General features: G+C 38.4%; 1 protein-coding gene across 3 annotated transcripts; it reads left to right on the plus strand.

The window, feature by feature from the left end:
- On the plus strand, positions 1-26,334 carry LOC100600090 (myosin-4). 3 transcript variants are annotated; one of them, XM_003274684.2, is made up of 40 exons: positions 1-22; positions 227-275; positions 2,776-3,018; positions 3,147-3,290; positions 3,652-3,808; positions 4,535-4,562; positions 4,657-4,771; positions 5,600-5,692; positions 5,842-5,905; positions 6,056-6,154; positions 6,279-6,382; positions 8,254-8,392; positions 8,990-9,108; positions 9,210-9,359; positions 9,903-10,073; positions 11,622-11,931; positions 12,795-12,865; positions 13,449-13,536; positions 13,617-13,734; positions 14,055-14,178; positions 14,273-14,409; positions 14,540-14,795; positions 15,461-15,703; positions 16,018-16,194; positions 16,414-16,559; positions 16,839-16,929; positions 17,015-17,404; positions 18,186-18,312; positions 18,739-18,857; positions 18,985-19,181; positions 20,589-20,772; positions 20,850-21,015; positions 21,113-21,237; positions 21,507-21,815; positions 22,417-22,620; positions 24,259-24,384; positions 24,475-24,645; positions 24,731-24,835; positions 24,931-25,026; positions 26,097-26,334. In XM_003274684.2, exons 3-40 carry the CDS (start codon positions 2,815-2,817, stop codon positions 26,247-26,249), a joined length of 5,820 nt encoding a protein of 1,939 aa, XP_003274732.2. In that variant the 5' UTR covers positions 1-22; positions 227-275; positions 2,776-2,814; the 3' UTR covers positions 26,250-26,334. The 3 variants fall into 3 exon arrangements, with proteins under 3 accessions (XP_003274732.2, XP_012356894.2, XP_012356895.2); XM_012501440.2 differs by lacking the exons at positions 1-22; positions 227-275 and having other exon boundaries at positions 2,815-3,018; positions 11,622-11,936; positions 12,797-12,865; positions 26,097-26,249; XM_012501441.2 differs by lacking the exons at positions 1-22; positions 227-275 and having other exon boundaries at positions 2,815-3,018; positions 4,657-4,764; positions 5,596-5,692; positions 26,097-26,249.
- Positions 26,335-27,883: the final 1,549 nt, after the last annotated feature.

Here is a 27,883-nt window from a genome sequence, read left to right on the forward strand (position 1 = left end):
TCCTTCCTCAAAATTCTTGAAGGTACGTATATGTGGAAGAACACTTACTTTTACATTCCTGATGATGACGATTTTTCATTTAAGGGATATCTACTGTTTCCCAAATTTTAATTATTCTTTCCAACATTCTTAAGGAGGACATTATACACAACATAGTTACTAGTATTTTGTGATTAAATGGGGAAAAAAAAGCAGCCCACATTCTCTTTATTTTTTCTTTCAACAGTAGTTGTCTGCTTTGAGCCTGCCACCTTCTTCATCTGATAATACAAGAGGTAAGAATAATTTATTATTACACTCTAAAGAACAAAGGAATCTCTATATTGCTACATCTTAATGAGCTACCATTTTATTTCCTAGTTTAGTATTGGGAATAGGATATCGGGGCAGCTGTTCTTTAAAAATGCCTTCTCATAAAATTTTGACTTTTCAGGCCACTTAATCAAACAAAACAATGAAACCTCTCTTTCACATGTTGTTAGAACTTCAGAAAGAATGCAGCCATCATATGTAATATTTAATGTGAACTACTACTTAACCCATAAAGATATATCAGAGAGACTGCATGATAAAATCAAGGTGTGTTTATCTGGAAGTCGATATTTCTAGGTGCCAATCCAGGCTTTTCACTGATTCTATTTGCCTGGGTCAAGCCAGTTAGCCTTTATGTATCTCAAAATACAGTGTGTTGCAGTGGAATTAACAAACCTGCATTTAGCGGAACAGGACTCATATCCCAGCACCGCCACTTATCACCCACCTCTATGACACTGAATGACCCTTAACCTTTCTAGGCCTTAGTTTCCTCATCAGTAAACGAGGAGGCTAGATTCTACTGACTGCTAAGGTCCTTCCAGCTCTTGCCAACTGTGATTGAAGTCAGTGGTTTTCAAGGACTCCTCCACAGAATCAAAACATTTAATGGAACCCTGCTAATGGAGAATCAAAACTAATGGAATCCTGCTAATTGTGCATGTGGAGACATGTACTTTTAGTATTATGTTAAGGGTATATATAATCACGAAAACCTATTCTACACTTAAGAATTATTTTAAATGAGTGTACATTTAACATAGCAGCTATATTCATTTAGAAAAGAACAGAAAACACTGTTCATGTGGAAATGTTCCTTCCTCAAACTTGAGGCAATGATCACTGTGTGGGTGGATTCAAGGACCCCCTGCAACAACCTGAGGCTCTGTGGGGGCTTGATCCCCAAGCTGGGAAACAATTAATCTATAATAAGACAGGAGATGGGAAGGGTAGCAATCATCTTTCTGTGTTTCCTGGATACACTGCATTATAGTCATCTCCACGTGGTAGTGTGTTGTTAATTCAAAGTTGCCTGGTGTAAAAACCAACACAGAAATAAAATATAATGTAATATAATAACAATTTCTTCTTCAAAGAAAACAAACCTGACGTTAAATGTTCCAATATATATCCCCTGAAAATATGTCTAAGTTTCACAGTGTCATCAGGACACTTTTACAGATAAGACTGATTTCGAAAATAGAGGATGTGGAAATTCCATAGCTAACATTTTAAGTTGAGGGAAAGTTAATGCTGATGACAAAAGATCAAGACTCTGGAAAGCCTACAGAAGGTGGTGGCTATTGCTGTTGTTGTCGCCATCATTGCTGTCATTGTCGTTGGCAACCAAGACACTTCTGCTCCACAGAGGTCACCTTCTTTTATTCTGGCCACTCACCCTGTCCTTGCCATCAGGACAGCAGGACTTATTTTATTTTCTCATAATTAATTTGTCAGTGGGGAAAATTTTTTAAGTTCATTTTGGCTTGAAACTTTATACTGGCTATCCATTTCAGAAAAAGTATTTAGAAGACTGGTTGGTATTTTTAAAAAGAGGAGAAGAAAGAACGAGATTATAAACCTAAGAAAATAAGAATCAGATTTTAAAATACATTATGTTGAAATCCAACTAAAAACAAAGAGAAATACAGACTCAACATATACAACCACTATAAAATTTTATTAAAAATTAAGAAGTTCTTTTTCTCCAAGAATCTTTTAAAGTTGTTTTTGGTTTAGATACTACTTCTGACTTTCAAACAATTTCAAAACTAATAAAGGAGACTTTAATTTTAACTTAGGGCAAAATTATATGTTGGATATTCAGCTTTCATTGTAGTTATTTTTTCCTTTACTTACCTAATACCTGTCAGTTAACTAGATGTTTATTTGTAATGAATAGATCTGGACTTATGTCCTGAAAGAACAGGTGTATCTGTCCACATTCAATTTTAGTAAATCTGACATCCAATTTTAATAATTTGAGATAAGAGGAAAATTTGCCTAAAGATCCATATTTGAGTTTTTAAGACAGGTTCATTTATATTGTAAAGCCACTGGAAACAGTTATTGTTCATTTCTTTGTATCATTACAATGTTAAGAGGGGGAAGTTGGAAATAAGAAAGAAAAGAAAAGTAGCAAGAAAAAGAAAAAATTCTGAACATGCTTCGAGCATCACAAATGTTGCTGATTGAATGTTGATTCCTCCAAATTTCTCAACTAAGGTTTACAACACAGAGGATGGAACTTAGGCTTAAAGTATCACAAAAATTAAGCTATCAACATAGTGCTTTCAAATCAATGAGGTCATCTCTCAGCTCCTTGACATAGTACACAGGAGTGGTCCTTAAAGGCAGGGGTGAGGAAACAAGTACGGAAAATCAAGCACATTAATATGAAATCAACAGAACAATTCTCCACCCCAACCCTGAATCATTATTTGGCTCTGTTTCTTCCTCTAGGTATACCTAGTTCAGTACTGCCATCAATAACCTGCAGCCATGAGTTCCGACTCTGAGATGGCCGTTTTTGGGGAGGCTGCTCCTTTCCTCCGAAAGTCTGAAAAGGAGCGAATTGAAGCTCAGAACAAGCCTTTTGATGCCAAGACATCAGTCTTTGTGGTGGACCCTAAGGAGTCCTACGTGAAAGCAACAGTGCAGAGCAGGGAAGGGGGGAAGGTGACAGCCAAGACCGAAGCTGGAGCTGTGAGTAAAAACACCTGGAGTTGATTAGACTCTGCCTCATTTTGGGTTAATTTAGGTGATACTTATTTTTTTGACCTGCCTTTTCTGCTACTTATTTGATATGCACTGGCTCCTTCTTTTCTTAACAGACTGTAACTGTGAAAGAAGACCAAGTCTTCTCCATGAACCCTCCCAAATATGACAAGATCGAGGACATGGCCATGATGACTCACCTGCATGAGCCTGCTGTGCTGTACAACCTCAAAGAGCGCTACGCAGCCTGGATGATCTACGTGAGCACCCTTTCAACGCTATTTCTCACTCACTCCACATTCTACACGTTAGCTAAAATAAATTAAGGGCTCTCAATAAATTTGGCTATTGCATTGTTCTTTTATGACCAATTGTTTGGTTAATGTTGTAAACTCTGATATGTTTTTAAATGTACATGTGGAAAACCATTTACTTAACTGAATTAGTTGAAAAACTGAAGCATTTTGTGCAGCAGCAATGATGCAGGGAGGCAACAAATGAACGAAACTTTATGAGAACTAACACAGTACTTAGGTCCCGCTCTACTTGCCCTTAAAGCAGTATTTCCAAAGTAGATAAATAAGGTGATTGCTGTTTGAGCAACCCCGTCCTTTCCCACAGACCTACTCGGGCCTCTTCTGTGTCACCGTCAACCCCTACAAGTGGTTGCCGGTGTACAACCCTGAGGTGGTGACAGCCTACCGAGGCAAAAAGCGCCAGGAGGCCCCGCCCCACATCTTCTCCATCTCTGACAATGCCTATCAGTTCATGCTAACTGGTGAGTGAGAATTACAATTTCCATAGCCATTTGTAAAATAGTTGTATACTGATATCAGAAAAAATATAAGGCTAGTATTCTGAGAATAAATGTTGAGCACAAACATGATAACAGAAATAATAAAATTAGGGAAATATATTTAGAATAAAATGCACCAGTTCCAAACATAGAAGAAGTTTTCCTTAGATTCCTATCCTAGTTCCAAAAATAGAGGAAATTTTGCTTAGATTTCTATGCTAAAATCCAAATTAACTAATGCTAGTTCCACCTCGAAATTAATTAAATTTAGGCATCAACTCTGCATTTGAATTATAGATAATACATAATCTCTCCTAAAAAGTAAGTTTTGAAGTCTCACAGTGACAAGTTGTCACAAGCACAGTACAAAACTTTAAATTGGACATTGACATAATTTTGTACTATGAACCAGGTGACTGGATGGGACACAAAATTGTTATTAATCTGATATTGATAGATTATTCTCATGGATAAAATGGTAAAATGATGCATTACATAGTCTATACATTAGAAAGGTAATGGGATTATTAATTAGCACATCTTTGATACTTATTTTTAGAAAAACCTTATGAGAAGCAAAGCACAAATTCATATAGTTATTTTTGCAAATGGGGAGTTTTAAAAGACAATTTTGAGTTTATAAGTACTGTGTTGACCTATGTGTTAAGTGTGTTTTTCTAAATATTATCTTTGGCTTCTCTTTCACAGATCGTGAAAACCAGTCAATCCTGATTACGTATGTAGATTTCATTACTTTCTTTCTGTTTTGATCATTGTAGTGGCTACTACTACCTTAGATTCTGATCTTTTCTTCTGTTTGAACTTGATAGTGGAGAATCGGGTGCAGGGAAGACTGTGAACACGAAGCGTGTCATCCAGTACTTTGCAACAATCGCAGTTACTGGAGAGAAGAAAAAAGAGGAACCTACCTCTGGCAAAATGCAGGTGGGCATGATATTCATCTAAGGAGAGAATAACAGATTTTAAAATCTAACCATGTGCCCATCAACAGTTGACTGTATAAAGAAAATGTAGTATGTATACACCATGGAATACTATGCAGCCTTAAAAAAGATCAAAATCATATTTTTTGCAGCAACATGAGGAGGCCGTTGTCCTAAGCAAATTAATGCAGAAACAGAAAACCAAATACAGCATGTTCTCTTATAAGTGACAGCTAGACATTGAGCATGAATGGGCATAAAGATGGGAAGAATAGACACTGGAGACTACTAGATGGGGAAGGGTAGGAGGGAGGCAAGAGCCGAAAAACTACCTATTGGGTACTATCTATGATCATTACCTGGATGACAGGATCATCCTTACCCTAAATCTCAGTGTCATGCAATATACCCATGTACAAACTTGCACATGTATCCCCTGAATCCAAAATAAAGGTTAATTTTTTTAATTGACCGTGGTGCTTCAAAATCATAGCAGCTAATTGCAAGCGATGCCAGAATTTGGAAAATAACTCTTGGAAGAGCTTGTGAGAATGAGATGAATAGGGCAATGTATTGGCAAGTATAATAGGCAAAAATTCTCACAATCATTTTTTAGGTGCTTTTCTGGGCCTGGGGGATGCAGAAATCAAGACCACATCACTGGAGTGTCCCACTCCCCTTCCCAATTTACCTTCTTTTTAACTCATTTTAGAAAGCCTTTCCCAAAGTTACAGAATACTGTGCAGGGGCAATGGGGAAGGGAAAGAGGTCAAGGGGAAATTATTTACTGCAACTTTTTTCTTTGTCTGTCTTATTCATTTCTCTTAAGGGGACCCTTGAAGATCAAATCATCAGTGCTAACCCCCTACTGGAAGCCTTTGGCAATGCCAAGACTGTGAGGAATGACAACTCCTCTCGCTTTGTAAGTCTCTTGATCTTCATTTTCATGAGGATCAGCACTGACTCTTGTGTGCATGTGGTGTCAATATTTTTTCCACCTGTTTGGTCCACAGCTAAAGAAATAGTTTCTGATTTTAATGTGTACAATAATCCCTCCTTTTCTTTTTTAAGGGTAAATTCATCAGGATCCATTTTGGTGCCACAGGCAAACTTGCTTCTGCAGATATTGAAACATGTAAGTTAATAAATATTCGTGATTGAGAATCTTTTTCTTTGTGGGTACATATTAGAAAATCTTGTACTTATTTCTGTTGTGTGAAATTTTCAAACACTTAATTTTTCACTGTGGTATCTTCTTTTAAATGAGCTTAATCTGACTTTCCAGATCTGCTAGAGAAGTCCCGGGTTACTTTCCAGCTAAAGGCTGAAAGAAGCTACCACATATTTTATCAAATCATGTCCAATAAGAAACCGGAGCTCATTGGTAAGACACATCTTTGATTTATTTCTACCAAAGAAGAATAACAGCCCTTCTAAGAAGCCTCTCTGAAATGTTTTCAATGACCAAAGCAATGCTGTCTATATATTGTTCTTTTCCATGTGTTCAGAAATGCTTCTGATCACCACCAACCCATATGACTTTGCGTTTGTCAGCCAAGGGGAAATTACTGTGCCCAGCATTGATGACCAGGAAGAGCTGATGGCCACAGATGTAAGTAATAGGTACAAAGTAGTAAAAAGTAAATTCATTTTCCAGTGTACAACACTCTCCTCTATTAGGGTGGAAAGCAGTGGCAGAAAGACTATAAATAGGTAATACAACCCTTTGGGCTTTCTTACTTTTGGAAACAAATTGTAGGATATTTCAATACCTCTCCCTACATGTGTTAAAAAGCTTTCACTGCCTGTAATAAGTGTTGGGTCTTTAGTATTCCTTAGCTAGTAGGCTCCTTTTATTCTATCTTTCTTATTAGTCATTTTTGGTTGATATTTATGCTCCAATATTGGTGTTTCTCTGCTATTTTATGCCAGACCTCAAACTCAAGATTCTGGGAAGGAACTGCAATATTAATACAACTAAACATGGAACTCCCACTGTTCTTCTACAGTCACATGTAAACATAAGCCTTCTTTTGAATAAACCTCTGTGGGCTAATGATATATCCCTCTCTATTCCCTAAGCAGCATTAGAAGAAGTGGGTTGTCTACTTCAAAAACATTCATTCTGGGGACTCCATAAGCCTTTATATTTATTTTTGAAACAACACACTCTCTCGTCTATGGCCATACCACCCTGAACGCGCCTGATCTCGTCTGAAACAACACACTCTCTCTCCACCATCACCTCTTTTTTAAGGATTATTGCCTTTTGGCTTACTTTCTTTATATGTAAACTTTATATATATTTCATGTTTTCTTTTGATTTCTGAATAATCTTCCTTATTTTTAACTTTAATATCAGTGGGACCATCCCAATACCCCCAAGTTAGGGTTGACAGTGCTTGCAAAACTGCTTTTTCTATTAAAATATTATTTTCAAGAAGTCAATAATTCATTTGTGTGGCTTTATATTATAAATATCAGCTTGTACTCTCCATAACTTATTATTATCTTTGTATGTCCAAAAGTGATAGGGAGTCAAGAAACACACCCTGGTCTGCGAGGTTAAAAAAATGTAGCAGTCTTGCTCTAAGACTTCCGTAATAATGTCTAGTTTCTGTAAATAGGTAGAGTTAGTGAGCTGGAAGTGGAAGTCAATAATCTGGAGAGAGAGTCTTAGGTAAGAATGGTAAATAAACATATTTTCCTCTGCCTGCTCTGAATCCTGCCCCCATTTATAAGCCTTTTCAAAGCCTATGTGGGCAACTAAAAAGGTAATCAAAATTCGATAGAGAAAAAAGACACAGAAATATTACACTAAACGGCGAAATTCCTTCTTTTCATAAATGTCTCTTCTCTGCGTGAGAAATAAATGACTAGGTAAAGTTTGCTACCCCAGGCATCTCATGGTCAGCTGAGCTGTGGCTTGCTATCAGAGAGGCATGTGGAGAAAGACTCACAACCATTGCTGTTCTCCTCATACCCTCTTTCCAACTTTATCGCTCATGCCCATTAGCGGGGGAAGGTAGAATGGGATTATGTATTAGGATAGGACAAATGGGAGAAGAAGGAGCAACAGAGAGACTCGTGAGACTGGAGAAAAAAACAAAAATAGCCAACAGACCATGAGGAGCACGTGCCTGAGAAGCAAAGGGGGGCTGGGGTGGAGAAAAGGGGCAAAGCACTGGCCTTGGCATCAAAAGTCATGGCTCTGAGTCCTGGTTCATTGAGTGTGGACAAGTCACATCATATGCTGTGACCAAATGGACTCATGACTCAAATGGAAAGACTGATGCATACATACCTCTTGGTGTTGCCATGTGGATGAAAAGGTGAAGCATATGAGTACCTTTTGAAGATGGCAAAGTGCTAGTCAAACATAAGGCCAGGCGCGATGAGAAAAAAGTGGGAGACAGCCCCGGTGTTCTGAGGGATTTTTCCATGGTGCTAATTGGGGATGAGTAAATTCAACTCTTTTGACAGAGTGCTGTGGACATCCTGGGTTTCACTGCTGATGAAAAGGTGGCCATTTACAAGCTCACTGGAGCTGTGATGCATTACGGGAACATGAAATTCAAGCAAAAGCAAAGGGAAGAGCAGGCAGAGCCAGATGGCACAGAAGGTACCACCCCCTGCTGGTATCTTCCACTTGACAGAACTGACATAGTGAACTTTTCAGAGGCAGGGACCATGTTTTTACTTTCTCTGACCTAGCTCGTGAAGGGCAAAAGTATTATGAGAAGGAAATTACACACTGCCTGACGTTTTACATTATTGAGCAGATTTGTGATTTCTGCTCATTCCATTCTTCGTTGGCTTTTTGTAAGCTCATATTTGCTATTTAACTAAAACATTTTTTTGTTTCAGTGGATAATCTGTGTGCCCACATGCACTGAAAGAAACAGAGATCTGAATATTTCCGTCACTACTCCTCTAGGTTAGGGTTTCTCAAATTATTTTTATCTGTGGTCTACTTTTGCCACGTTAAATATCACAGAGAGCATCGATTCCCCAACCTCCAATTTATCATCACAAGAAATGACTAAAATTAGTGCCAGTGGTGGCAATGCTTTTGAGGCAATATGAACAAATGAATAGGTCTCAATGACATTTGCACATCTTACTTTTTGAGTAAAACCTTTTTTCTTTGTCATCATCATCTACATTTTAAATTGTGTAAGTCATGGTCAGTTTCACCATTCTCACCTTGTTCACACAGTTGCTGATAAAGCTGCTTATCTGACAAGCCTGAACTCTGCTGACCTGCTCAAATCTCTCTGCTATCCCAGAGTCAAGGTCGGCAATGAGTTCGTCACCAAAGGCCAGACTGTGCAGCAGGTAAACATGACTTAAATTCTCTGGTTTATTTGAACCGCGAGTGACTCAGGAGTTCATCACTGTTTTCAATTTAAAAAACTAAACTATTGCTTCTATTGAAGGTGTACAACGCAGTGGGTGCTCTGGCCAAAGCCATCTATGAGAAGATGTTCCTGTGGATGGTCACCCGCATCAACCAGCAGCTGGACACCAAGCAGCCCAGGCAGTACTTCATCGGGGTCTTGGACATTGCTGGCTTTGAGATCTTTGATGTGAGTAGTGAACTGACAGAAAATTAGCAAGTGCAAATCCTCATTTTATCAATCTTGTTAGAGCCTACAAAATCACTTTTACAAAATGTACCTTACAAAATATACAAATGTAATTCCTACTGAAAAGAGTCTTTGAAAAGATAAGAAAAGTAAATAGGTATAAATAGGAAAAGAGAAAATTCTATTCTTTTGAGTCTAGAAGTCTCAAAAGTTGATCCCTGAGAGGTTAAAATAGTCGAAATCTATCCTGGATCCAAGCAGATGAGCATAAAAACACCTTTTTAACATTACTCTAAGGGAATATTTCGGAGTCCTCATTTACAGTATTTTCCCTAGTATGCATGATCTCATGCAGTTACTTGGAAAACAAGTATTTAAAGAATCAATTCTACTTTGTTTAGAACTATATGATAGGAAAACAATCTGAAGGTTTATAATTTAATAAACCAAAATGCCTTAAACTCAGAAGAAAATACTAATAGATACTCTGTAGATAGAATCCTTAAGTTATGAGTAATTTCCTATATTTATCTTGTCCTGTAGTTCAACAGCCTGGAGCAGCTGTGCATCAACTTCACCAACGAGAAACTGCAACAGTTTTTCAACCACCACATGTTCGTGCTGGAGCAGGAAGAGTACAAGAAGGAAGGCATCGAGTGGGAGTTCATTGATTTCGGGATGGACCTGGCTGCCTGCATCGAGCTCATCGAGAAGGTTCATATGACTTTTCTAGCTTTCAAAACATGAAAACCAAATTGCTTGCCTCCCTGTGCTTAATCACACTCCCTGTTCTCAAAGAATAAGCAGTGCTGTTTCCTGACACACTCGTATATTCTGATTGGTTGTGAGGTATGTCCCAAGTGATCTGTTATTAATAAGTAGAGCAGTTTGTAGAAAAATGTTTATCACTCACACACATATGGATTTGCATTTATCCCTCTAAAAACTTAATTCTCTCTCACTTTTCTTCCTACACAATTTCATGCATATGGGAGAAAGGGATAAAATTACAGCTATTCCTCTGGGTTGTATAATTAACCCTGGTGCACCCATGACAGTGTATTGTGCATTTATCATCATCCCTCATGTGTAACAAGGCAGGCTATGTCAACATGTCCTAAAGATCGGAAGGTTAGTCCTTCAACTGTTGCAGTCATTAAGTCTTTCTCCGTTCATGATAACTACTGAATAAACACCAAACCTCTGTATCACTTACCTAGAAAATGGGCCCTGAATTCCCCATTACTAAGGGGGTGGAGCAATAGTTACATCAGATCTAGATATGTTAACACACATCAAGCAATCATTAAACACTTCTAAAAGTATCTTGGGAGCTTGTCATATACTTATTGATATCAGTAAAGTGTATGTGTGAACCCTACCCTAAGCAGTGGGAAGGGAAGAGTAAATGCAATTCGCACCTAGGAAAACTTAAAATACTCAGGTTAAAATTCACAAAAATATGAAAGATAAGAGTTTAAAAGCAGACTAGGTCTGCACAATTTGGGGAAAAGATATGTTAATTTGGTGATACAATATCTCTACTATTCATGAAAACTTTATGGTCCTCAGAAAAGGCATTTATTTTATTCCCTAGTATTTCAGTTTCTGTATCACCAAAATAGTCTTAGGGGTACAATTTGTGAATTTGTTAAATCATCAATGTTGAATTTTCTTTCAGTCTTTCCTATCAAATACATTAAGAAAAAAGCCCAACTCTTAGAAAGCAAAACCAAATTACTATCACTTAACTCCACAGTGGTAGAGAATATAGGTTAAAGTACAGAATTTTAATGATACAACATAAGACGCAGTTACTGCCTAGGAGAAAGAAAAATGATTCTTTCTAGGAAAGAATCATTTTTAGTCCTTATACACAATCTCTCTTCCCTTCATACTTCTGTCACCTCTAGACTCGAGGTAAAGGAAGTTATATTGTCAGTAGGAAAGAAAGTAGTCAGATATATACATTTTTGGAATAAAGAATTCTATTTTGAAGTGATGTTTTCAGAATCTGATTTTATACACTGAACATAAAGTGTGCCAAATGGTTCAGATGTATTTTTTTTTAACTGAGTCTTTCTAGCAAGTATATTTCCCATATGTTCTGGGTACACAATGATTGCTTCACATGTCATGCCTCTTTAATTTAACATTCAAAGTCTTCTTTTGAAACATTGTATTTTCAGTTTTCCATCAATTACATGGAGCATAACTTTCTGAGGGACTCATCATTATCATCCTTTTTTTCCTATTCTTAAGCCTATGGGCATCTTCTCCATCCTAGAAGAGGAATGCATGTTCCCCAAGGCAACAGACACCTCCTTCAAGAACAAGCTGTATGAACAACATCTTGGAAAATCCAACAACTTTCAGAAGCCCAAGCCTGCCAAAGGCAAGCCTGAGGCTCACTTCTCATTGGTGCACTATGCTGGCACCGTGGACTACAACATCGCCGGCTGGCTGGACAAGAACAAGGACCCCCTGAACGAGACTGTGGTGGGGCTGTACCAGAAGTCTGCAATGAAGACTCTGGCTTTCCTCTTCTCTGGGGCACAAACTGCTGACGCAGGTCATGTTTAATAGCATTAATATGTTACAAGAGTCACAAAATAGACATACACTGTTCAACAGAGACAAATGCAGTTACAGCCAAACCGGACATGAAAACACTGGCCAATACATGCCTAATGAAAGAAAGTGTATTTAATAACTGTGATACAGTTTTACAGTCATAGACTTTCAGAGCTAAGTGACACTGTGGATCATTTAGCCCACAGCCTGATTTCACTGATGAGAAAACAAGAATCTCAGAGAGGTCAAGTGATTTGCTCAGGATCATAAAACTCATTTCTATCATTTTAATAGTATTGGTTCTTTCAAGGTTCTCCAGCAAGGCTGGAGATAAGGAAATCTTTTGTCAGGGCCCTGTGCTTGGGGAACTGAAGTTCTGTTCTCTTAAGTGTTCTAAGACCAGATGTGCAAGTAACACCATGGAAGCACAGGCAAATGGGAGCCAGGATTTCCCTGCAGGTGAGCAGAGGCTCACCTACCTGGGACCAAGTGTGCAACTCTGCCTGTTCTCCAAGTGAGGCCTGAACTAACGAGGCATTACTACTCTGTCTCCTTGGCCCTTCCTTCAGAGAACAGACATTGCTGACTTGAAGTAGGGGAGTCCCATCCCCTACCCACATCTACCCCTTACACTCACAATTCTTTTGTTGTTGGTTTTTTCCTGAATGCCTATAAAGTGAGCCAAATCTTAGACTTTCTTAATCTGCAATTGAGGGAGGAGAGATATGGAAAGAACAGGAATGATGCAAGTGAATGAGTGCAAATTTAAATTCTAAAGGGAATTTTGGCAGTCCTGATGTCTATGGATAGTACTTAAAAGGCAGTTGCAAATAACTTTATTTTTCCCATTTTGTTTTTTAGAGGGTGGTGGTGGAAAGAAAGGTGGCAAAAAGAAGGGTTCTTCTTTCCAGACAGTGTCAGCTCTTTTCAGGGTACAGTATATTCTTGAATTACAGATAAATACTTTCATTAAAAAACTAAACTATCAAAACAGAAAAAATTTTTAAAGATATCTATGGTGAAAGTGAATAAAGTAGTATAGTATACTTTTTAGTACACTACTAAAGGTTTTGTAAACTTTTTAAATGCCTTAGGAAAAAAAATTAACACAAAAAAACAAACTATGTATCTCTTCACATCAATCTTTATGATACATGAACCATTGCCCCTGAGCCCTACATCCAAGAGATCTGGTATTATACAAATTTCACATGAAATCAAACGCTCTTTTAAAAATAACCACTGTATTCAATTACATCTCCTTCATGTGACAAAAATCTCAATACAAAGTTTCTCTGACTGGTGGTGCTTGAGAATAACAAACTGAAATTAACTGATTTTGTGTAACCTGTAATTTCCTACCTGTGCTCCATATATATGATTCCTCTCTGTTATGATAATTTGTTTTTCCTTGAGACAGCTCATTAAAATGTGAAATGAAAGACAAACATTAATAGGGACTCTCATGTAGATCCAACTAGAAATGATTTTAAAACTTTTCATATGGTTCCACAGGAGAATTTGAATAAGCTGATGACCAACTTGAGGAGCACTCACCCCCACTTTGTGCGGTGCATCATCCCCAATGAAACTAAAACTCCTGGTAAGACATTTCTGATATCCAGACAAGCTCCAGTGTGTGCGATAGACCACGAAGCATGGCATGTGGATTCATTCTTTTAGGTGCCATGGAGCATGAACTTGTCCTGCATCAGCTGAGGTGTAACGGTGTGCTGGAAGGCATCCGCATCTGTAGGAAAGGCTTCCCAAGCAGAATCCTTTATGCAGACTTCAAACAGAGGTTTGTGTCTCATTATTTTTCCCTTTCAATGTCTTAGTCTACATCAAAATCACTACATAATTCAAACATTTTTAAACTTTTCCTTGAAAAATGACATGCAATTATTTGAAAATTGATCATAAAAGAAAGCCTGGGTTTATATTATCATAAGTTTTTCATCATATCTTCCCAAGTTTTAAATAAAGCACTGTCTGACTTTTTAAACGGCATTTTGTTCACTAAAACTTAATCTATCATCTTTTCAATGATAGCTACCAAATGTTCTACTGTTTTTTTCAGTGAAGGAAAACCATATTTTTATATTCTTTTTATTCTGACAGATACAAGGTTCTAAATGCGAGTGCTATCCCAGAGGGTCAGTTCATTGACAGCAAGAAGGCTTCTGAGAAACTTCTAGGGTCTATTGACATTGACCACACCCAGTACAAATTCGGTCATACCAAGGTATCACCAGTCCAAATTTCTATCTGTCATAATTCTATCACTTTTAGACTTTCCCTTAAGTGGAAATAACATATTTAACTTGTTCTTTCATAAGGTTTTCTTTAAAGCTGGCCTGCTGGGAACTCTAGAGGAAATGAGAGATAAAAAGCTAGCTCAACTCATCACGCGCACTCAGGCCATATGCAGAGGGTTCCTGATGAGAGTGGAGTTCAGAAAGATGATGGAGAGGAGGTGAGAGCCCACACACAAGTCTTCCTTCTCCACACTTTCATAAATGAACCCACTGCAGTCATTACTTTTGTTGAGTGATGATCACTTTCCACATTATTCTCCATTTGCATCTTTTTTTCTTTTCCTACAGAGAGTCCATCTTCTGCATTCAGTACAACATCCGTGCTTTCATGAATGTGAAGCACTGGCCCTGGATGAAGCTTTATTTCAAGATCAAGCCCCTCCTCAAGAGTGCAGAGACAGAGAAGGAGATGGCCAACATGAAGGAAGAATTTGAGAAAACCAAAGAAGAGCTGGCTAAGACAGAGGCAAAAAGGAAAGGACTAGAAGAAAAGATGGTGATGCTAATGCAAGAGAAAAATGACTTACAACTCCAAGTTCAAGCTGTAAGTATTATACATTGTAGTTCAGCCACATCTTATTGTTTTTAATGTTTTAAAATGAACAGTTTCCACTGAAACATTTGTTCTGATTATTTGTTGTTCAAAAACACCAAGACTCGGGCATAAAGAAGCAACAGATGCAAAGTCACATATCATGCTGCACATGTTCATATGTGCATTCACACACAGTTTGGTCCTCAGTGAGCAAATTCATAAAAATATCAATAGACATTTTCCTTTCTTTATGGAACTTTCTCTCAGATCAGATTATTATTTCTTTAGTGTATTTTTGTGCATAAAATAGAAGTTATGTTGTTTTTATCAGGGCAGAGAAATGGCTAAATTAATCCCCTCTTAAATGTGAGAAAACTGAGTCCTACAATGAACAAGTGACTTTTCCAAAGTCGCAAAGGTTAGTAAAGTGGCAGATTTTTGCCAAAGGGCTAGTTTTCCTGATTTGGCCTTCCAGACATGAATATCTGAAGGAAATTTGTTATTATACTTGATCAGTAGATAACAGTATTAACATTTTGTCCGTTTCATTTTAAAAGTTAGCAACTGGTATACATGTTGACCAAACTGGTAGTCACTGAAGTTTCCACCTTTTAATACATTATTGTGTGCTTGTAGATACAGCTCAAATGAAAATGCTTAATTTCTCCCTTTAGGAAGCAGATGCCTTGGCTGATGCAGAGGAAAGATGTGATCAGTTGATCAAAACCAAAATCCAACTTGAGGCCAAAATCAAAGAGGTGACTGAAAGAGCTGAGGATGAGGAAGACATCAATGCTGAGCTGACAGCCAAGAAGAGGAAACTGGAGGATGAATGTTCAGAACTCAAGAAAGACATTGATGACCTTGAGCTGACACTGGCCAAGGTTGAGAAGGAGAAACATGCCACGGAGAACAAGGTACAAATCATGATCCATTTTAGAATATTTATAAGTACCTTGATACTGAAGTATTTTAATTAAAAATTTAATCTTAAGATGATTGAATATGAAAAATACCACTGTCATAACTATGTCATCTCTTTAGTCTTCACCACCTCAATCTACTTACTTGACCTTTACCTCCTATTTTTTCAGCCATTATAGGCCTGGGTTAGCTTCTGGTTCTCATTTTCCATCTCAGGCTGACATTATCCTAAGATACTACAGTATCATGTTTTTCATCAAGATAATAGGTTGTCATTGACATTCCGGTCATCTGTTCAAATCTAAAGGTGAAAAACCTCACAGAAGAGATGGCAGGCCTGGACGAAAACATTGCAAAGCTGACCAAGGAGAAGAAGGCTCTCCAGGAAGCCCACCAGCAGACCCTGGATGACCTGCAGGTAGAGGAGGACAAAGTCAACACCCTGACCAAAGCTAAAACCAAGCTAGAACAGCAAGTGGATGATGTAAGTGTGAAAAAGAAAATGTTTCCCCTTGCGATGAAATAAACAATTGTGACATGAAACCAGCACTGATGGTCATAAGCCTTTAACGCTTGGTCTGTGAATAAAGTTCTTGTGCTATTTGTTGTATCTGTAAATTTTTTTCTTATGTATCTTTGAAGGCTACTAGCATAGGGTTCAGTGCTTAAGAGCTGAAATAAATAAAATGCATCATAAATTTAGCTTGAAGGATCTCTGGAACAAGAAAAGAAACTTCGCATGGACTTAGAAAGAGCCAAGAGAAAACTGGAGGGTGACCTAAAATTGGCCCAAGAATCCACAATGGATATAGAAAATGACAAACAGCAACTTGATGAGAAACTCAAAAAGTAAGTATGGTATAATTCAGCTATAACCTGCTTATTGTATGTCAATGCAAATGAAACATACGCTAAAAAGATCTCCAAAATGTTACATCATGACATATGGAAAAAAATAATGACATCTTTGACCTTTTTATTTAATTAAACTAATATATTGTTAATCTGTAAAACATTGTACTACTCACTCCTTCAACACCAGCAGTATAAAAAAAATCTTAGATTATACATAGAAAAGAAGATCGGTAAGAGAAGTAATTATAAGCTAATGTGTTGCTCTTCTAATAGGAAAGAGTTTGAAATGAGTAATCTGCAAGGCAAGATTGAAGATGAACAAGCCCTTGGTATGCAGCTACAAAAGAAGATCAAAGAGTTACAGGTAAGTTATAACCTCCACCTTTTCTGGGCATTACAGGAAACAAAATTGACATAAATTCACATTAATGTTGACATATCACAACCAGGCCCGCATTGAGGAGCTGGAGGAGGAAATCGAGGCAGAGCGGGCCTCCCGGGCCAAAGCAGAGAAGCAGCGCTCTGACCTCTCCCGGGAACTGGAGGAGATCAGCGAGAGGCTGGAAGAAGCCGGTGGGGCCACTTCAGCCCAGATTGAGATGAACAAGAAGCGGGAGGCTGAGTTCCAGAAAATGCGCAGGGACCTAGAAGAGTCCACCCTGCAGCACGAAGCCACGGCAGCTGCTCTTCGGAAGAAGCATGCAGATAGTGTGGCCGAGCTTGGGGAGCAGATTGACAACCTTCAGCGGGTCAAGCAGAAGCTGGAGAAGGAGAAGAGTGAGCTGAAGATGGAGATCGATGACCTTGCTAGTAACATGGAGACTGTCTCCAAAGCCAAGGTCTTCATTAACTTGTGCCCTTTTCATCTTTATTTGCAACAATTCAAAATGACCAAGTTTATATATGACTATTTTTAGTCAAATTACACAAATATTAGATGCCATCTGAAGCTTAAACTTACTCCTAGTACACATTATTGTATTGAATCACTTAAGTTCTCTTAACTTCTTTGTAGAAAACACTTTAACCTTTGATACTATTACCATGAAAAAAATATATAATTACAAAAAAGGTTTATCTAAACACCATACTCTAAATGATGCAGAATTTAAATGTTCACACTGTCAAAGAGAATATAATTTTGATAATCATGTGTTCATTATTTAGCCAAATTAAATGCCTCTACTACTTTATAGCCACCATGCAAGATTGATAAAAAAAGTAAATAAAAATCAGCCCCTTTCAGCCGGGCGCGGTGGCTCACGCTTGTAATCCCAGCACTTTGGGAGGCCGAGGCGGGAGGATCACGAGGTCAGGAGATCGAGACCAGGGTGAAACCCCGTCTCTACTAAAAATACAAAAAATTAGCCGGGCATGGTGGCGGGCGCCTGTAGTCCCAGTTACTCGGAGAGGCTGAGGCAGGAGAATGGCGTGAACCCGGGAGGCGGAGCTTGCAGTGAGCCGAGATTGCGCCACTGCACTCCAGCCTGGGCGACAGAGCGAGACTCCGTCTCAAAAAAACAAAATCAGCCCCTTTCCACAGGTAGTTACAGATCTCTAAATCCCAGCCTCTGGAATAAAAATGTATTGTCTCTTCCTGTTTTCTACCTCTCACCCCAGGCAAACTTTGAGAAAATGTGCCGCACCCTAGAGGACCAGCTTAGCAAAATAAAAACGAAGGAAGAGGAGCAACAACGCTTAATAAATGAGTTGTCAGCCCAGAAGGCACGTTTACACACAGAATCAGGTCAGTAAATAAATAGCATCAGCCTTCGGAGAGGTGACGAATGAAAGACAAGCCTTTACCTATCAAATACAAGTAATTTCTCAAGCTCTGTACATTCATTTATCATGTCTTACTTATTCCTCCATCTTTTTATTATGAGACAGTAAAATGCAATGATTCTAAGCTACAATTGGGGAAAAGAATTAAGCTCCCTGGGCTCAGGAGATTTTTTGTGCCTCAGCATTACTCAAAAGTTCTTGAATTCTAAAATATCAAAGAAAACTCATACATGTTTTAAAAAGCAAGAAATAACCTTCTCAACAGCACTGAAAATCTTGAGGGTTTTTTTCATCATATGAAATAAGAGGGTTACAATGTTATTCCATTCTTTAAATTATTGTTTACCTAGACAACAGAACTAAATCATTGATGTTTTGTCTTCCACAGGTGAGTTTTCACGACAGCTAGATGAAAAAGATGCTATGGTTTCTCAGCTATCCCGAGGCAAACAAGCATTTACACAACAGATTGAAGAATTAAAGAGACAGCTAGAAGAGGAGACTAAGGTGAGAATTCTCTAGCTGATACTTTCAATCACTTGAACCGTGCAACATAACACACTATTGAATTTTGCATAGAGAATTTCAATGATCAGAAGATAAACTTAAATCACATAGTTTTTGGTTGGTCTAGGCCAAGAGCGCTCTGGCCCATGCCCTGCAGTCAGCCCGCCATGACTGTGACCTGCTGCGGGAACAGTATGAGGAGGAGCAGGAAGCCAAGGCTGAGCTGCAGAGGGGAATGTCCAAGGCCAACAGTGAGGTTGCCCAGTGGAGGACCAAGTATGAGACGGACGCCATCCAGCGCACAGAGGAGCTGGAGGAGGCGAAGTATGCACTTTTAGTGCAGGGGGGCAGGAAGAAATAAAAGTAAAGGCAGTGAAGGAAAAATAGAAAAAAGAGAATATTCCAGGCTTGGGGATGCATGAAAGACTTCAGCTTATTTTATTATAGGTTGGTGGATTCCACCATATTCTTCTAATTAAAGCCCAGTGTATGTCCACTGGAGAATGGAATGACACCAGATCCCTCCACCCATTCTGGTCCAGGAGCATCTTAAATTTCTTTCCACCAAGATGGATTATTAATTATCAGAATATTATTTATGAATTAAATAGAATTAGTATCTTTTAATAGAAGGAAAAATTGAGATACTGATACTATCTGGTAAATTATTATGAGTATTACAATGAACAATAATCAGTTTTTCCTTACCTGGAATATTGAATGTTTATATTAAGGTTGTCATATGCTGTCATTATTTCAACTACCAACCTATATCAATGGATGTATTCACTAATTACACGTACTGTTTGTGGACTACAAGTCATGAGATTTACAGATTTACACACAGAAGGAAAAAAAGCATTATATTCCTAGTGAAAGAAGCCTTTCTAAATTTAATTTATCTCAGTAGTTGTTAGAATTAAACAGGATGAAAGAGTTTGTAGCAAGCATTTCCAGAGAGAGTTCTAGATAAGAGTGTGGGCTGGGAAAGGTCGTGAATTACATAGGTTGGTGAAAAGAGTAGTAGATAAGATTTTCGAGGAAATTTGGGAAATGCAATAATGCAGTAATATTTATTATTGAAGGCCACCAAATCCAGAAAGTTACTGATTCATTGTATGACCTTGAACATATCACTCTGGGCTGCAGTTTCCTCATTTGCAAAATAAACAGAACCATACTAGAAAATGCTTAAAGATACTACTCAATGCTACCATTCCTTGGTGATATGCCTCCTGTTCATGGTTGCCATTTCTTCCTCAAAGTAAATAAAACTCAGCCCTTTTCCACAAGTAGTTACAGATCTCTGAATCCCAAGCTTCAAAAAAGAAATATATTGTCTCTTCCTGTTTTCTACTTCTCACCCCAGGCAAAGTTCAAGAAAATGTGCCACATTATAGAGGACCAGCTTAGTGAAATAAAAACAAAGAAAGAGGAGCAAATTTTCACATTGCTCACTCAGCTCTAGTGCTAACTTATATTCTCTTTCTCTCATACACACACATACACACACACACGTGCTTCATAAATATGTTTGGCAATACCTGAGATGGATAAAAATAAGAACTCAACAGGGAAAACAGAATTCTAAGAGAGTGAAAATGTTTAGAAAAATTCAACAACTTGTAGACAACTCTTGGGGAAATATGCTTTCCTAGTCAGCAGCTTTATAAAGGGCACTGTGGTGACTCTGAGTCTGCTCTTGGTCACTCATACTGACCCAATTTTCAGGAAGAAGCTGGCCCAGCGTCTGCAGGATGCAGAAGAACATGTAGAAGCTGTGAATTCCAAATGTGCTTCTCTTGAAAAGACAAAGCAGAGGCTACAGAATGAAGTAGAGGACCTCATGATTGATGTGGAACGATCTAATGCTGCCTGCATAGCTCTCGATAAGAAGCAAAGAAACTTTGACAAGGTGGTCCACAGTACCAGCTCCCGGGGGAAACTAACATCATTCTTGGTTTCAAAGGCTTATTTTCTATATACTTCCAGGTTCTGGCAGAATGGAAACAGAAGTATGAGGAAACTCAGGCTGAACTTGAGGCCTCCCAGAAGGAGTCGCGTTCTCTCAGCACTGAGCTGTTCAAGGTGAAGAATGCCTACGAGGAATCCCTGGATCATCTTGAAACTCTAAAGCGAGAGAATAAGAACTTACAACGTGAGTCACTGTAATCATTCTATTTCAAAAATGGTAGGGAGGTATCTTTTCAATTTTTCTTTCTACTCAACTGAAATTTGGTATTTTATTATTATAGAGGACATTTCTGACCTGACAGAGCAAATTGCAGAGGGTGGAAAGCATATCCACGAACTGGAGAAAGTAAAGAAACAACTTGATCATAAGAAGAGTGAACTACAGGCTTCCCTAGAGGAAGCAGAGGTACATTTTTCATTTGCTTAGCTCTGCATTATAAATAAATTGAAAATTAATAGCAACTGAGATCACTATCATGTTGCAAATCTTTAGGGAATAACACATGTAATTCAGTGAAAAATACTGAATTGTACCTTGAGAATGCAGAGCTAATAGGCTACATTAAGACATACGATAGTTTATGGGTTTTTTAATGCCTTCTTGGAGAAATTATCATAATGTGAAAGAAATAAAAAGCTCTTTAGGTAACCTAAATAAATGTTGCTTTTATTAAGGCATCTCTTGAGCATGAAGAAGGCAAAATTCTTCGCATTCAACTTGAGCTAAATCAGGTGAAATCTGAGATTGACCGAAAAATTGCTGAAAAAGATGAAGAACTAGATCACCTAAAGAGGAACCATCTCAGAGTTGTGGAGTCAATGCAGAGTACACTGGATGCTGAGATCAGGAGCAGAAATGATGCTCTGAGGATCAAGAAGAAGATGGAAGGAGATCTTAATGAAATGGAAATCCAGCTGAACCATGCCAACCGCCAGGCTGCTGAGGCACTAAGGAATCTTAGAAACACACAAGGAATACTGAAGGTATGCTGGGGTAAATACACATAGTGTTGTACAGTCTCAGTGCCATTGTGTAACTCAAATTTTAATGTTTTACGAGGACTATGTGTCATAAATCACCTAAGCAACATGGTAATCAGTTCAAAGTTCAAAGTTATACACACACAACTGAAAAAGAGCTTAATTCTGGAAGGTCCAGGACAGAGTTTGCTTTGTTATCTGCAGAGAAGCACTGTAGCGAGGGGTAGGGAGATGGAAGAAGTGATGAAAGAGTTTGGCTACATGCCACTGCTTAAATCACTTCATTAATCTGGACTTCATTTGCTTAATATGTAAAATAGCACCACTGGACTAGCTGAAGTCTAAGGATACTTTCCTGATCCAAAATTTTGTAGACCTAGCCATGGTAGTTTTTAATGATTCAAGGTCTAAAATAATAAAACATCATGTTCTTTTGAGTAGAACTGCAACCCTCAGCTACAAAGAATTTATTATTAAAGGTACTTGCAGATTGCTCCTATCTAATCATACTCTAAGTCATTAAGATCAGAGAGTGTACATGACCATAAGTTTGCATTTGCTTTAAGTGGAGCATGAGTAAGAGACTTTTTCTCTTTCTGTGTAGGACACTCAGCTACATTTGGATGATGCCATCAGAGGCCAAGATGACCTTAAGGAACAACTGGCAATGGTTGAGCGCAGAGCTAATCTGATGCAGGCTGAAGTTGAAGAGCTCAGGGCATCCCTGGAACAGACTGAGAGAAGCAGGAAAATGGCAGAGCAGGAGCTTCTGGATGCCAGTGAGCGTGTGCAACTTCTGCACACTCAGGTGAGGTTCAAGACTACAGTTTAGAAAATGTACTCCCTGAAGCTGAAGACAATTTGAGAAGATAAGCTTGTTTATAAAGTAAAAAGTAATCTTCGTCCCTTCCTAGAGCTCTGGAACATGTACAGGGTGCTGTGAGGATTTACTGGGACCTAGCTGGTTCACGAGTATATTTATGGACTGGCATAATCATGTTGAGTTGAAATAATCTGGAATTCTAGAAACTTTTATTTAAAAAGCACAGAAGACCACCTACAAATAAACATACACACAACATTTGTAGCTGTCTTGTCTTATGCAACTGTAAGCTACAAAAAGATAGGCAAATAAAAGAGGAGAAAAACAAAAAGCCACTAAATAATATTTATGTATCACATATGCACAGAATGCTAACCTCATGGGATACAAAGAGAAGCTCTTTAGTTCAAATTCGTGGAGGCCATTATTAAGACTAGTTAGCATTTGTTGTATGTAGTGAATTTGTTAAATAAATGGTGGTATATCTTCACAATGGCTAATATGTAACCACTGTAGTATGCATTTATTGCCATGGGAAGATGTTTACATTATAGTAAGTTAAAAAAGCAACTTAAAAATAACATAGGCTGTGTGATCTTTTTTCCCATATAAACATATAGGAAACATCCAGAAGGATAAATAAAAATTTATCCTTTATCTCTGGTGAGAGCGCAATAATTATTTTTTGTCTCTTGTCTGCTAATTTGTATGTTCTACTATCTTTTACAATAAATATATATTACTGTATACTTCAGAAAGTTGCACTATATAAACATAACTATTATAGAAGTGTTAAAATCACACGCTTTATATAATTTTAAAATCAAATTAATATGCAACATTTTTCTTATTAACAGTATCTGAAGTTGACTATTCCAAATACCGCCAACTTGCCAAAAACAGAAGGGATTCTTGGTTCATTTTTATCCCAACAAGACTACTTTTTTTTTTTTTTGATACGGCATCTCGTTCTGTCGCCCAGGCTGTAGTGCAGTGGCGCGATCTCGGCTCACTGCAAGCTCCACCTCCCAGGTTCACGCCATTCTCCTGCCTCAGCCTCCCGAGTAGCTGGGACTACAGGCGCCCACCACCACGCCCGGCTAATTTTTTTGTATTTTTAGTAGAGACGGGGTTTCACCGTGTTAGCCAGGATGGTCTCAATCTCCTGACCTCATGATCTGCCCGCCTCGGCTTCCCAAAGTGCTGGGATTACAGGCATGAGCCACCACGCCGGGTCAACAAGACTACTATTTATGCATTTATAAATATGGAGCCAACCAACATGAGTTAATAGCTAGAAATTACTGATTCATTTTAAATGAGCTGTGGTGTGGTGCTGCACAGTACAGCACTTTTGAGTTTTGCGGGTTGTGTTTCATGCTTACAAATGGCAACAGTAATAGTTGAGTATGTTTGATATCAGAAATTAAATTTAGAAGTTTGATTAATAGAGCTATATATAGAAAGGAGAAAAGGCATACAATTAGAATTATCTTCTAATTTGGTTTTTATTCTAAACATTTCTTATGATCAATAATTTTTGCCTGTGTACACTAGGTAAAATGACAATGTGAATTGTTGTAATTAAATGTGCTTCTCTTCTCTTTCATTAATTTGAAACAGAACACCAGCCTGATCAACACCAAGAAGAAGCTGGAAACAGACATTTCCCAAATCCAGGGAGAGATGGAGGATATTGTCCAGGAAGCCCACAATGCAGAGCAGAAGGCCAAGAAGGCCATCACTGATGTAAGCAAGATGAGCATTTGTCTTACTGACACATGCAGGCTGCCTGCTATCATCAGAATTCATTATTTTCGCATTTTATTTGCTAACTAGGCTGCCATGATGGCTGAGGAGCTGAAGAAGGAACAGGATACCAGCGCCCACCTGGAGCGGATGAAGAAGAATATGGAGCAGACAGTGAAGGACCTGCAGCACCGTCTAGATGAGGCTGAGCAGCTGGCCCTGAAGGGCGGGAAGAAGCAGATCCAGAAACTGGAGGCCAGGGTGGGTCTCCCAACTTCACTCAATTCCTAGCCTGCTCATGTGACCAGTTACAGCCAAACTGGTAAACATCTTTGTTCCCTTCCAGGTGAGAGAGCTTGAAAGCGAGGTGGAAAGTGAACAGAAGCGCAATGTTGAGGCTGTCAAGGGTCTTCGCAAACATGAGAGAAGAGTGAAGGAACTCACTTACCAGGTGACCAGTGTTTTCATATTTTCCAGGCCTACAGCTTTCAAGAAAATAATGAGTTATTTTAAAATAATGGCACTATCTACTTGCCCCTCTTTCAGACTGAGGAGGACCGCAAGAATATTCTCAGGCTGCAGGACTTGGTGGACAAATTGCAAACCAAAGTCAAAGCTTACAAGAGACAAGCTGAAGAGGCTGTGAGTATCTCCACAGTGGAAATCAAAGGTTCAGATGCACATCCAGGTTTTGTGGGGCCTAAAGTTTATAGAATTTAGGGGGCTTTCTTTAAATTGGGAATACATAATTAGGTATGAACATGAATATTTAGAATGAGAAAAATGAACCATAAATTACTGGAGCCTTAGAGATTTGAGTTTATTTCTTCTGAGACCTCTTTAAGCAATTTTCCAGACATGTTAACATACAAATGTTTCTTGGTTGCAATCCACTTCCCTCCCTATCTACAACATTCTACAACCCTCAGCACTCATATGGACCTGTGCAAATGAGGGTATGAATTCTAAGCCTCATTTAACTTCATGATAAATCCATCTTGGGACTTTTTTTTTTCAATTCGGCTGCAGTTATCTTTTTCATTCTGTTAATTCTGAAACCTTCCTTAGGGTTCTTGGCACCAAATGCCACTACTGCACCTATTTTTTAAAGTTTGCTTTCTAGAAACAAGATTGAATTCAGATCCCTGCTACTTTGTTCTTCCGGTTATCACTGCAGCCTCTTCAGTTTGCCAGAAAGAGTCAAGTGAGAGAGACTTGAGGAGGGTCATAAGCACATTCATTTACATAGGCGAGTTTGTGAGATGCCTTGCTCTCAAATAACTATGTCACTAAATAATAAAGCCTTTTTCTCTTCTTTTTTTTTTTTTTGAGACAGAGTTTCACTCTTGTTGCCCAGGCTGGAGTGCAATGGCACAATCTCAACTCATTGCAATCTCTGCCTCTTGGGTCCAAGAGATTCTCCTGCCTCAGCCTCCTGAGTAGCTGGAATTACAGGCATCCACCACTACGCCAGGCTAATTTTGGTAACGGGGGTTTCACCATGTTGACCAGGCTGGTCTTGAATTCCTGACCTCAGGTGATCCACCTGCCTCAGTCTCCCAGAATGCTGGGATTACAGGTGTGAGCCACCACACCTGGACAACAGAGCCTTTTTCTTTCTCATTCATGAGGCAAATCCTGAAGTAACAAAAGCAATAACAATCAGAAAATGTCCAATTTTCTTCTTATCTCAAATGCATCTCTGTTCTCAGGAGGAACAATCCAATGTCAACCTTGCCAAGTTCCGCAAGCTCCAGCACGAGCTGGAGGAGGCCGAGGAACGGGCTGACATTGCTGAGTCCCAAGTCAACAAGCTGAGAGTGAAGAGTCGGGAGGTTCATACAAAAGTCATAAGTGAAGAGTAATTCACTCTAACGAAAGAAAATGTGACCAAAGAAATGCACAAAATGTGAAGTTCTTTGTCACTGTCCTGTATATCAAGGAAATAAAATCTTTAGATAATTTTGCATCTAAAAATACATTTGTCTCTTAATTATAAGCTCTTTAGTGCTATTAGAACTAATTCCTTTATTCAGCATTTGTGGAGCTCCTAATATGTGCAATCAGAGACAATAACAAAAATGAATGTAGGCAGTGAACCCAACTTCAATAGAAGGTAAATGAAATAAGATGCTCTGAGGAGACATGAAGGTGACAAATGCACTCTCAATTCCATTCAACCAATTTTACTGAGTATCAACTATATGTCTGGTACAGAAATGGACACCAAAGATATGACAGTTATCCCTGTCTTTGAGGAGTTCAATCCAGTGTGGAAGACGGCAATGCAAACAGATATATGCTGTATGTATGTGCAACATACATACCCTGACATAAGTGTGAAAAACAAGTGTGGCGATAACATAGAGTGAGCTGCTAACTTTGGAAATCCAGAAAGGCTTCTCAAGGAGACTGTGAGCTGATTCCTAAAAGATGACCAGAGAGTCATCAGGTGAAAGAGAAAAAAAACATATGATCATTCTAAGAAAAGAAAACAAGCATGAGATTTCAGCACAGTTTTAGCATAGGCTTCATGAGCAAAGGGGAGCAGATGAGGCCAGATATGGAAGTTCAGGCCTGATTGTGAAGGGTATGGCCTCATATGTAGTGCTAAGGAACAAGGACACACATCAAATTGGTCCAATTTCTTAAAGAGGAGAGTTGACACAATTATGGCAGCAGTATGGAGGAATGAGTAAGGTGGGAAAGATGAAAGCCTTCAAAGACTGTTTAGGAGGCTATTAAAATGGTCAAAATTAGAGATGATGGTGATGGAAATGAACAAGAATGGATGATGGTGATGGAAATAAACAAGAATGCAGAATGAAAGCACAGTTCTAACACAGTATAAAGAAAGGGCTTGAAAGAATGGAAGAAGTTAAACAGTTTCACAGCATTCAAACCTCCCAGTTACTTTGTGGTACAGATTTCATTTCCTTTTGGAAGAAGTTATTTTCCTCTGAACTTTCTCCTTCTCCAAGAAAAATAGAACTTTTTAGATAAATCTTTCTGTTGACCTTCTAATTTTACATACCGTTCTGCTTACTTATGAGGAATACTTCACCTAGGCCATGATGAAGATGAAGTTATGTTTACTGTATGTAGAATTAGAAGGTCAACAGAAAGATTTATCCAAAAATCTAACTGTATGTAGAATTAGAAGGTCAACAGAAAGATTTATCCAAAAAGTTCTGTCCATTTTTGCTCCAGAAAAGGAGCCTGACTTTTCTCAGTATCTTGCATATTTTAAGGAGGAACCATAAAGGAAATTTCATTCTTAATTTCAAAAAAAGTATGACCAAAATTTTATCATAGCCATTGCCATAGTGTTCTTCTCTGATATTTTCTTAAAATTTAAAATTTTGCTTCTTCCAAAAATAAGATAAGAGAATATCAATTTATTCTTTATAGTGGTGCTGTCTTTTCAAAGTTAGTCTTTTCTAATGGAGGAGCCGCTTTGGGAAATCTCCTTCGCCAATGTGGGAATCCTAACTAGTAG

Source organism: Nomascus leucogenys, chromosome 19, assembly GCF_006542625.1.
Source record: "Nomascus leucogenys isolate Asia chromosome 19, Asia_NLE_v1, whole genome shotgun sequence".
In the NCBI taxonomy this organism is placed as follows: Eukaryota; Metazoa; Chordata; class Mammalia; order Primates; family Hylobatidae; genus Nomascus; species Nomascus leucogenys.

Bases quoted from the DNA above. Each gene is read 5' to 3' on its own strand.
- LOC100600090 (XM_012501440.2), top strand. From the start codon at position 2,815: ATGAGTTCCGACTCTGAGATGGCCGTTTTTGGGGAGGCTGCTCCTTTC. The intron at 4,772-5,599 runs GTGGGCATGATA...ATTTCTCTTAAG, and splicing joins CTACCTCTGGCAAAATGCAG to GGGACCCTTGAAGATCAAAT. The intron at 21,816-22,416 runs GTATGCTGGGGT...CTTTCTGTGTAG, and splicing joins ACACACAAGGAATACTGAAG to GACACTCAGCTACATTTGGA.